The 11920-nt window shown below is 40.9% G+C and overlaps 1 protein-coding gene across 1 annotated transcript in view; it reads left to right on the forward strand.

Annotated features, from left to right (window-relative positions):
* Position 1: 1 nt before the first annotated feature.
* CRIM1 (cysteine rich transmembrane BMP regulator 1) overlaps positions 2-11920 on the forward strand; it is a gene marked incomplete at its 5' end in the record, with an annotated part of 172692 nt that continues 160773 nt past the window's right edge. The window contains one exon of the mRNA XM_005416241.2: positions 2-251. Within this exon, the coding sequence (XP_005416298.2) occupies positions 2-251 (250 nt within the window). The remainder of the gene's footprint in view (positions 252-11920) is intronic.

Consider the following 11920-nt stretch of genomic DNA (forward strand, 5'->3'; position numbering starts at 1 on the left):
GGGTGAGTCGGGGACGCGTGCTCTCGTCTGCTTACCCTGCGACGAATCCAAATGCGAAGAACCGAAGAGCTGCCCCGGTAGCATCGTGCTGGGGATCTGCGGTTGCTGTTTCATGTGCGCTCGGCAGCGGAACGAGAGCTGCGGGGGTGTCTATGGGCTGCACGGAGCTTGCGACCGGGGCTTGCGCTGTGTCATCCGACCGCCGCTCAACGGAGACTCCATCACCGAGTACGAAGTGGGCGTCTGCGAAGGTGAGAGGCGGCGGGACACCCTCCATCCCTCCATCCGTCCCCCGGGGTGGGGGCACCCGATGGGCGGCGGGAAAGGAAGGAGGGCGCACCTAAGACGTCTTGGGCGGCGGTGCGCCTTCCCTTCCCTTCCTGCCCGCCCGCCTGTCCCATCTGCGAGCGCGTCTTCCAACCTTCCCTGCTTAAAAAAACCCCAGAGACTCCTACTTAGAAGTTTTGCCCTTAATTTTCTTACCCTAAACTTTAGGGTTCTATTGATTCTCCGTAGCATAGTGTCACTGGGTTGCTGATAGGTTGTATCAGCTGCTGATGCCCAGCTAAAATTCCATGATAAAGGACTCGGGAAGAGTTTGGCAGATGGAGATCGGTGGAGGTCAGTCGTGCACACATGATGCCTATTCCGGATTCCCTCCTGTGTAAAGAAACAAGGAAGACTGATCATCTGTTATAAAGTTTTGTTTCCTGTTCCTGTCACTTAATATCTCTCTGCCTGTCCTGCTCGGCATATAGTGATAAGGGGTGTCTTTTTCCCTGCTGGAGCATCACGGGGGCGTAAATACCCACAGTAGAACTCCTCTCAAAGTCTCTTCAGCTTCCTACCGTCTTGTGAGGTGATGAATTGGTATGAAATGCGAAAGGAATTCACCCCCCTTCAGTTTTTTATCTATCAGAATTCCTAAGATTTATTTTTTTATGTGTTATAAATTAATGAAAACCCAGAGACAAATTTTTAGTCTCTCTTTCTCTTGTGCCTCTAATTGCCTTTTCCCCCAAGTTGAGGGAAAACATGGCGCTGCAAAGAGATTACAAATAAGCAGTAGTTTGGGATATGTATAAATGTATATGTGATTCGGAGCGGGAGCTTCGACAATTCTGGAAAAGGAGCCGGAGGCGGTCTCCTCTCTGCGGGTAGAGGGCAGTAGAAAGTCCAGAGAGCTGGTGAGGCAGCATCTATCCAAAAAACTTGCATTTAAAATTGTGCACTATTTTAAGAAAGCTAAATCCGGTCATTTTTAGTGGGCAGCTGACCTTTGTCCTGGCGCTCATTATTAGTTTAAAACTCCATTTGCCTCCATAACAAATAAATTGCAAACCACAGCAGAGCAAAGCAGTGTGTCCTGCCTGTGCTACAAACAATGCTATCAGCCTCAGGAGCTGATGCTTGGTTAGGATGAGCTCTAGATTAAAAGCTTGATTGCTAAAACATTTTTAAATGGCCCTGAACTATTTTGAAGACCTTGGTTGAGGCTATGTTGCTGAATGTGTACATTGATGTAGTGTCTTATTTTTAATATGTATTGGAAAAGTTTTTGTAAATAGAAAAGTACAAATAAAGGTACTTGGGAAACTTACCTGGTTTTGCAGGAGTTTCTCTTGTCGTGTGTTTTTGAGTGAAAGCTGGGCTAAAATAGCTTCCCCCCCTTCTCGATGGTTAAAGGAACTAAGAGCCTACAGTCATTATAAGCCTTAATGCTCCAATTTCCTTACTGTATCACAGTATGGACATCTCTGGCAGTTTAGGAGTATTTCATTCCTTTGAAGTGATGCAATCTGTACGTTGCTGTAGTTCAGCTCATAACACGTCCCATCTACTGTTGAAAATAGTATGAAGCATTTGTTGGCAAGATTGTGTTTCAATTAGTGTTGTGGTTAGAAACTAGTTCCAGCTGTCCCTATAGGAATAGTCCTAGGGGAGGGAGATAACGATCTATTAACTATAACTAAGGGAGATAACTTTCCTATTTAATTTTCTTATTCTTGCTTATCTATTTAATTTTCATTCTCATAAATGAAAAGGAGCCAAGCTGAACTGTCAGCCTAATAAATAATCCTGGAATGTCTGTTAGCGAATTGTCAGGAAACTACCTCATTCTGAGGAACAGAGGTAGTATGTTGTTCTTCATGGTGCATGTTTTGCATGTGAGGTGGCAGCAAGGATAAAAGGGTACTGATTGTACTGCCTCTGATCACTAATATGGGATTGAATAGCTCTGGTTTTTTGACTCTGATGACCTAAACAGTTGTTCAGTTTACAGGCACACATGCAACAGGCTAGGCGGGTGATGCCTGATGTGAGTAGTATTAAGCCATGCCTTTATCCATTAACAGAATAAAGGCTGCACTTTTTTTGTTGTCGTGCACATTGGAAGTGCAAATCCTTTCCTTCCCCAGTCCAGGGAGGAGGAAATGGAAGTGTCTTACAGAACTGTGTGAACAGAAATTCATGTTTTTACTCTCCTTCTTGTCCCTAGTCTTTTCTTTCATTGCAATTTTTTACGCTGAAATGACCCCTACTGGCTACAGTTATAAGCATGGTTTTTTGTATCAGTTTTGAAGCTCCAACCCTGTCTTGTTTCAGACTCTCAGCATATGCTAGGCTGCAGAAGACTTTGAGAGCTGGAATAGCAACAGGTAGAAATACTTGTCTGCTAACTTGTTTCTAGCATTTAACGCACTTGACATAAATGAGTTCTGTAACATCTGACAGAGAAGTCTCTGTGGCATCTGTTGCTGGTAGCTTCTCTTTCTGAAATTACAGACTATTCTTTATTAAAGCCCTGTTTATATATGAAATCTGTTGCTGATCCTGAGGGTTTTTTCCCTTTATCATTCTGAAAGCTGAAGGAAGTTCTTGTTCATCTCATCACCTTAACAATTCACATCTCTAAGCAGTTCTAATGCTCCATTTGTGTTGTTATCCTGAAGTGGGTAAATGCCTTTCCTGAATGCAGTTGTATTCTTAGTAAGTAATAATTCTGAGGTCCTAGTGCTGGTAGCTACAGCTCCTAAATGGCATTCTTGAGAGACTTTGCACACATCCAGGCTCTGTTGACTTTACAACATCCTTTGCAGGGATTTGCTGGATTGATTCTATGAGGTGTTGAGAGCCTACACCCCCTTCCAAAGACTCTTAAGCTTGAGAAATTTTAAATGTAGAGCAGGAAGTGTCCTTACTCTCTACCTTTAAAGGAGGTCATGGGTGCACAACTGAATTAGACTGAAGTCCTCCCAAAACACCTTAGCTTTGGCTTCTGCAGCTGGGTGGGCTCTGGATTTCCAGGGGATCAGAGAGCCTTGAAAAAGCTCTGCCAAAAAAGTTAGGTTACTCTGTGAAGGCATTTGTTGAGATTACTCTCTTGTGTCTGTTTCCCTGCTTCTCCAGTTTCTGATGCTATTAGATGAAGACGCCTAGATTGCTTTGCTGAACTCATCAAAGTCTTAACAGTAGCAAATAAGATAACACTGAAAATGACTGGAAATTATTTTTAACTGTGTAACAGAAACATAAGGGCTTTTTTAATACATTTGAAATGCATACTTAACAAAAAACCCTTATGTTTCTGTTACACAGTTAATACATTTGAAATGCATACTTAACAAAACTGCTAGTCTGAAGGTGTTCTTAGTTTCTCTTTAGAATATACTTCCTTATGAATTAGCCTCTAGGTAGACATTGAAAGAAGGTATCACTCTGCCACTACCTTACCAATAATATCTGTTACATTGGTTTTGGTTTGTTGGTTTGGTTTTAGTGGGGTTTGGGTGTGTTTTTTGTTTTAGTTGTTAATTGGGTCTTTTTTTTTTTGGTGGGGGGTGGTACAGTAATTGCTGTATTTTTTTTGCTTACTGCCTAGTACATAACTTCTGAGCTGTAGTTCCCTTGGGACCAGGAGCAGGTTGCTGTAGCAAATTTTAGGCAAGTATTGGGAAGTGTGTGTGTTAATCTCCTAGGATGATGGCAGAAGCTTTCCTTACTGTGGCGAGTCCTAGTCTCATTTACTGAACTGCATCTTTTTGGGAGTTTGGAGCATTACTGTCTGTCTGACTCCTTGCTGGGGCAAGTTGGGAGACCTTGGGATAGACCTTGTCTATTATCTTCTCCCACCCATGTCTGCCTTGTTTTCCTCCCTGAGAAATATATAAGGGCACAGTGTATGGTATGCAACTGAAGGTTAATGAAACTGGAGCTGATGAGAAGAGTTTAAACCTTGAAAGTCTGGCTTTTTTATTTTCAAAAATTGGAAGAGGAAAGCTGAGCTTGTTTTTTCTTGTTTTGTTAAGGCATTGGTATTCATGTGTGCTAATGCAGTTCTTCTCTGCTTTGCTGAAGTAAGAACAGCTTGCCTGCAGACTTGATAGTATTTGTTATCATTAGTAACTTTGGTAGCTCATACCCTTTGGGGAGCCTTGTTTTCTGTGCTGTGCTCTATAATGGGTCAGTGGACACAAAGCCCTCCCCTTGGTGCTCTGTCTCCAGACAGACTGCTATACTACATGCTTGGCTTCTTGCTTGTGATACAGCCCAGACCCCTAAAGATCAGGCAGTATTTTGCTTTCTGTACAAGTTACTGAAGTTCAAGTAATCTGGAAGTTGCATGTGTGTAACCCAGTTGTTTACATCTGTTTGCACTGGAACAGTGCTGCCCAAATATCTTAACTTTTTGTTTGGTTGGGTTTTTTCTTTGTTAAGTAGTGAATGGCTGGGGAAATGTCCAAGTGGTTCTGATGTCCATGTGTGTGCAGAGAACTTATTTCAGTAACGTCAAGTGTTAGAATTGATAATCTAGTTGGGGACTTCATCAATATTTAGTGGTGTACCAATGGCTGTTGTTGTGAAAACAGTCAAAGTACTTTGTTCAAAGGCTGTCAGCAATCCAGACTATGAGGGAGACAAACAGAAAAATATTTATGTTGTCGAAAAAGAAAATTGTCAGAAAAATTATTTAAGTTGTGAAACTGGAATGAGAAGTAGTTCTTTAATGAATATTCAGATTCTCATATGCTAGTCTTCATCAAATTTAACAATCCCCTTCCCATACTCCTCCTCCCTGCCACCCCCAAAACACTGACTAGGAGGATGCTGACTTCTTACACACAGACTGGATAATTTATAAGCTATTTCTGCTCTGTATTCCATCAATGCTGAAATCTCAACATCAGTAAGAACATGTAACTCTGAGTGTGGCATGGAATTTGAATTGGATCAGGTGCTTATTTGACTTGGAAATGGTTTCCTCTGTTTCTGGGCATCATGTTTCAATTTTAGAAATGACTTGGTTCCAGTATTTCAGTAAAAATTAAATGGAAACATCTAACAGATATGATGCAGGAATTAGTAGGACTTTGCTGTTGTGGATCAGCACAGTAAGTTTCAAACTAGAAGTTTCAGTGTGGGTAGGCTGGATTTCTAAGTTTTTTAACTTTAGTAAGAGGAATATTCCCTTTTTATTTATTTTTAGTTTTTTAAAAACTTTGTATAAGCACCCTTTGCTTATGTGAATTTTTCTACACAGAAACGGATTATTTTACCAGGTTCCCTAAAACCATGGTATTTATAAAGATATTTTTTCCTTTTTTTATTTTTTAAACTACCTTCAAACTTGCCCCTAGGCATCTTTGCTGGTTTAAGCACCCTCTAGCTAATTCAAAGATTCTTGCATAATTTAACTTCTTGCCTGGTACTTAGTCAACCAAAATGTCATTTCACTGACAGGCATATTATGCAATAATTAACCCATTAATATGGTTCAAAAATGCTGTCCTCTTCCCCTCCTTACTTTGTGCCCCCCTTAAGGATTCTTCATCTCAATAAGGACCTTGCAGACAGAACCAAATATTTCTGTTTTAATGGATTAAATACTTTGTAGAGGTGACCTATTAAGTATCTCTTGTGACTTATAAACTGCTTTTCATTTGAGAATGCATTTAATCCACAGGGAATGTAAACTTGGAAATCACAAACTCAGGGTTTTGCCTGAGACTTTGAGTGACACTGGTTCTGTCTGACTGTACTGGAATTTGGAAAATGACTGATACTGACACAGAAAGTTTGTGTGTGTGGAGAAATTTACCGACATGGAGAAACTTACCAACATAAACTAAAATGGGAAAATAACTTAGCATAGATTAAATTCCACATAAGTGTACAGATTAAAAATAGTCCCTGGGGGAGCTCTTGTCTAAACAGACTAGTTTGGCCTTGTTTTGGGGAAATAAGCCCTTCCTAATGTTTTGAGAAGAATGGAAGAAGTTCACACCTTTACCAGAGGCAATATTCAGTCCCCAGCAGCTTTCACTGGGTATACGGGGTACTTAACTTGAGAATCTGCAAATCATGACCCACAAGGGTCATGATCGTGCAAGTCCTTATTAAGACTGAATAAGAAAACAAACTGGGGATAGAAGGATTGTGGACAGGAGGAAAAACAGTGACTGGCTCATAGGCATGCACCAATTCCTATGTTCTTACTCATTTCCTAAACTTTAAGCCTTATATGGCCACTGTTAGGCTTCAGTTGTTGGTTGGTGTTTGTTTGTTTGAATGGGCTTGTGTTTGGTGGTTTTTTGTTTTTATTTTTTTTTTTTGTTTGATTGATTTTTTTTTAATTGGTGAAAAATCTAGCAAGTGTAATGTTTCTGAATCCAAGAGAGCCCATTCTGTTGAGTCATTTATCCTTGAAATGAATGAAATTTCACTGTTTTGCTACAGGCTGTGTTGTATTCTCTTCAAGATTTTTTCAGAAAGGCTGGATGTGTGTGTGGAGGTATTTCTTCCCCTCGCTGATGGGTTGTTGATAAAAAGCTGGGGTCATGCTGATAATGCTGTTACATGCACTGATGTAACCTCTGCTGCTTTCTCAATAGAAATGCCGAACTTGATGTCTATCTCTAAGTTAGGTTTTAGGAAACAAAAAGAAGCCCTGAGGGTAATTCTAAATCCAGGCTTGAGATTTTCCTGTAGTCTTCTGTGACTAAGAGATGGGGTGCAATTCCTCTGGAATATGTTGTAATGATGGTGTTCAATGGTGCTACATTAATGACTGGGGTAAAGTGGCAAAATATTTAGGATATCAGATTTCTTACAATAGTGTGAACTGTTCTTGGTATAGGTTGCTTTACTCACGGCCCTGTTCCAGAATTTGTCTTTGACAAAACTTTTCCTACTCCTGTCAGCTTTGCCTCTGCCTAGCAGCTTCAGCAAGCTGCTAGCCAGCTACTTTTTTGCAGTGAAGCTGATGTGTGCTGCTGAACATGCAGGCCTCCGAAGCATGTAGGTTCAGAGTGCAGCTTGGAAAAAAAAAAATGGAATTTTAGACTGCTTTGGAAAATGGTTATGAAGCTTTGGCCCTTTTCTGAAGCTTTAGCAATTATTTTTGCAATGAGTTTTCTAGAGCTAGAGGAAAAATCTGCTATGACAGCTGTAACACTGCTGTCCATGCTCGTTCTAATCAGGGGAGTACCAGCAGAGACTTTTTCTAACCAATTAAATCCTGGGACACAGTGCAGTATTTTCAGTTAGCTATTCATGAACAAGATGTGTTTCTGGTCATCGGCTTAAGATAATTTGCTTGTAAGTCTTATTTTCAGGTGTGTAAATGTAAAACTCATTTATTATTTCAGACCATATTTGGGTAAGAAGGCTTTTGGAAGTATAATTTATTTTTGCTGTGGGGAAGTCTGAAGAGTGAAAGCCATAAAAAAACAAAAGGCAAAACACATTCCTCCTCATCCCTCCCTCCTTCCATTCTCCCTTCCCCACCCCCACCCCCCCCAAAAAAAAGTGGAGGTGGAGTACCTGGAGAAGCAAAATATTCCAGATGCTATGGGGAAAACTTCAAAACTTGCAGTAGTTGTCCATGTCACATGCTTCACTTAACATTTCCACTTATCTCCTTGCCTTCCTCAAGACTTCCGTGGAGTTTCTGCTAATTCACTGGAAGTGGGTCTGTTTAAATACTTTCTGCATTCCTTAGTATGAAATAACTGTCTTCAGACACAAGAAGAGCTGCTGCAATGGAAATCTTTATCACTACATTGGGGATTTGGTCACCTGAGATACATGCTGAGATAAAGCAGGGAGTCAGGTTGGAGACAAGCATTACATGCTTGTGTTCCTGAGCTCTTTAAATGTTATGGTGCAGTTCTGCTTTCTAGCTTTGACTTGGAATTTTCTCAGGAAACTGCAAAACCCTTTTGTATTGCTGTACATTCCACATGAAGATTTGATCTTGGAAAATGAACCACTCCAAGATGTGGGAACAAATGCTTTCTCACAAAACTCTCAGCTGTGTGTCTTGCCATAAAAGATTCTGCCGGCTCTAGTCCTTGATTCATGAGTTCAGTGGAGGAATAAGTTGCAAGAGGGGAAAGGATTGAAGCCAGTGTATGAGCTCAAACTCACTTCAAGGCTGGTCTTTCCTTCTGCTGCTTTTCAAGGTCTGGGGCTGGGTTTCAAGCATTCTTTAGTGGTAATTAGTCATTTCTATTGTTCAGCTCCTCCAAAACATTAATTTCCTTTCCATCATTCTTTTTTCCTGTTCAAAGAGAAGCGAGAGTCTACTGGCAAGAAGCATTTCCTTTTTTTATTTTAGCAAGTTAGAATCTTTTCAGAGTCTCATACCATCTTAATGAATACCACTGATTTGAAAATGCTCTTCTGTGTACCAGTGTGCTGGAGTGGTGGTGCTCAGACCTTGGGTCTAGTTTCATGGAGGAGTTTCTGAAAGGTTCCCCCTTCTGCCTCCCAGTTCCCAGAGGGCAGTACCAGTCTTAATAAGGATTGCTTCTCTCTTGTCTTCAAATGCAGATTTAAAAGGATGCTAGAGTCTGTAAGATGTGACTTAGACAGTTTCACTTCTAGGTCATCAATGTATTTTATGGTGTCTTTTGCTCTTTTCAGCATCCTAAGAGCTACCTGGGATGCTTAAAAAAAGGCGGAAGTAGCAGAGTAACATGCTGCAGTTAAATGTAAATTATGGGAGTTGACTCAATCCACTCCAGTTAAATTACAGTTCAAAGGGTAGGGTGGTAAACATAAGGTTATTATGGGCCAAATGCTTGTGCATTTGTTTTCAACAGTGGTACTTCAGTTTTGAGTATTTATGTATTATCTAAACTGTGAAGGTGAACAGTATAGCACTCTCCAAACAATAGCTGATATTCATTAAATGTCCAGAAAGAAAGAGAGGGGTTGAGGCACAAAACATGAGTTTCTGTGGCAGGATGAAGGAATTAAGAATTTGAAGGAATGGAAAGCAAAACTTTAGGCAGTGGAGAAGCAGGCTCTGAAAAGGTCTTTCTTTGTACTTTTAGTTTGCACCTGTTTTGAGATGATCCTTTGCCAATGGGTAGTAATGAATAACAAATGTAACCATAGTGAGGTAGTGTGTGCCTTGAAAGTAAGGCTTTAAGTTAGTTTCTCAGCACCATGCTTTTCTAAAAACACAGGCAGCTCTTCAGGCAAACAAGATGAATGCTTCAGTTGTGACCACCATGCCTTGCATGGTGCTGTGTTGTGAGTGCTGGTATGTAGGATGTAGTATGGAAGAAGTGATGGAATGCTGCTTACCAGAGACATATTTCTCAGACTGTTTCCCAGACTAGACCTGTTTAAGGATCTCTTGTTCAACTTCTTAATGCCTTAATCCTCTTCCCTACTTTAGGTGCATGCTATGACAGGATTTGGGAATTCAGCAACCCAGAGCAGTATGTGAATTTTTAGCAAGCTGAAACATTTGCTTTGCAGAAAGCAAGTGATTGTATGAATGATAGAAGAGAAAAGGAGAAAAGTTTGGGATTAATGTGAAGTCTCCCTTCCTGTGGCTTTCTTTTGGTATGAAAGCACAGTTGGAAGAATTAAAAAGGTACTATGTCCAAGACTTAACTTTGATCTGAGTAAATGCAGAACTACTTTATTATCTGAAACTTTATTATCTGGAACTTGCCTGAATGAGTTGGAAGGAGTGGGGAATTGCATGTAGATAGAAATTATTTAAAAGAGAAATGACTTTGAAGCTGTAGTTATGAGCCTGCTGGGAGCATTTGAACTCTTTGAGGCTTGTGTGCAAAAGGTACTTGAGTGACTGTATAACAAGACTCCAGTGACAACTCAGGATGGCTAAAAAGTGCAGCCCTTTGATTTTTTGCCCTTACCTGATCATGCCAGCACAATGAGGTGGTGAAAATCACAGCTAAACAAAGATCAGTTTGGATGAAAACTAGTAGTTTACTTGGGTTTTTTTTTTCAGTTGCATTGCTTCTAAAAACTCTGGAGTGTTAAGTACACGCTTGATTTTTGTGTTTTTAGGTGTACTAGAAGTAGCTGGGGGTAGGATGTGCGTAGCAAGGTTTGAGGCATAGATTCTTATGTTTGGGGTTTTTGGCCCTGCTTGCAGAGAAATAATGCTTTCACAAATTAGTACATTTTAGTTTTTGTTCACATCATCCAGATCTGAGAGGTAGGCATTAAAAACCAGTCTTCTGGAAAGGAAGCCATAGAGGTCAAGCAGAGCATGCAGGAAAAAAGTATACAGCCTGGAATAGTTTGTGAACTGTCCCAGGTCCCAAATCACTGGTGTGTACAAGCTGTATTTTTAGAATAATCCCCAGGACATGATGATCTTTTTGAATAATAGAGGCTAGGTTATATGTTTTACACAACATATCATTCCCTTATCAGTTAAAATATTGCTGACCTCTAAAGGTGTGAGCATGCTGTACTGGACTGCTGTTTATCTGCATCAAGGAGAGCACTAGATGTCTCTGCAGCAAGTATCCAAAGCTTGGAATTGAAGTGATAGGTTAGGTTCATCCCTTTAGCTCATGTGAATACTTTCATGTGGTTGTACCTTCCATTCCAAATAATTTTGTTCTGCCTATATTTGTGACTTCTGAGAGTTTATTCTAAGTGGTAAACAATTATTCATCTAACAGGACTTTGAAATTCTGTTCATAAAAGGACTAAATCAGCTAGGAAAAGGAGTTAGTCTTTAGTCTGCATGAAAAATTATGGTAGACTTGGCACTGATTTACTGAACTAAAACAAGCTCTTGCTACATGTTTGATACTTCATTGATGGAAATCTTGTTTCTAAATAAACTTGTGTGAAAAGCAGGCTGGTAGAAGATGTACAGGCTAAGACTGAATTTGCATTCTTCCTGTCTGAATGTTACTTTTTTCTATTATCACCCAGTAATGAAAAATAAATACCTTGTTTGAAGATTCAACACATTAGAAGTATAGCCTGAACAAGTATTACTGAGGGATTTCTCTTCTCATTAAGACTTTAATGTCTACTGAGGTAATTTTTGAGGTGTGTGGCAGTGAAGACTTCAGGTGCATCTACTACTGGGCTACGTGCTTCCTGTGTACCTCCTTTTCTGGAAACTTATGAGGGCTGGCAGATGTGGTAGCAACCACTGACCTGTCCTGGAAATCAGTGTGCGCAGTGCCACACTGTGCAGTGCATGTGCATCGAGGTGTTCTGCCGCAGGAAAGGGATGAGTCTGCTCTCTGTGCCAGCTGAACCCCACTAAGTGGGGTGGGCAGCTCTCATGTAACAGGATTCTGATGATCTGTCTGCCTGGAGAAGATCTAGTGGTGAAATACCACAAGGCAAAGCAGCACAAATGCTGTGTAGTGGTTTGCCAAAAAAGCAGCAGAGCATCACTACCTGTGTGTCCTTCCAGTCTGTACTGCAGTGGCCTGGGAGCGCAGGGCTGAGAGACCACACGCTGCCTCTGGGCTCCTCTCCTGCACCCAGGGGCGCAGAAGGAATGCTCATGTCACAAACAGGGAGCAACACAAACCCTTTAAGGCTGTTGGGCTGGTGTGGATGAAGCAGTGGTCCTTGCTGTTACAGAGTTTCAAACAGCAAGTCTTGGACCCTAAGT

The sequence above is a fragment of the Geospiza fortis genome, unplaced genomic scaffold (genome assembly GCF_000277835.1).
Source record: "Geospiza fortis unplaced genomic scaffold, GeoFor_1.0 scaffold41, whole genome shotgun sequence".
NCBI lineage: Eukaryota > Metazoa > Chordata > Aves > Passeriformes > Thraupidae > Geospiza > Geospiza fortis.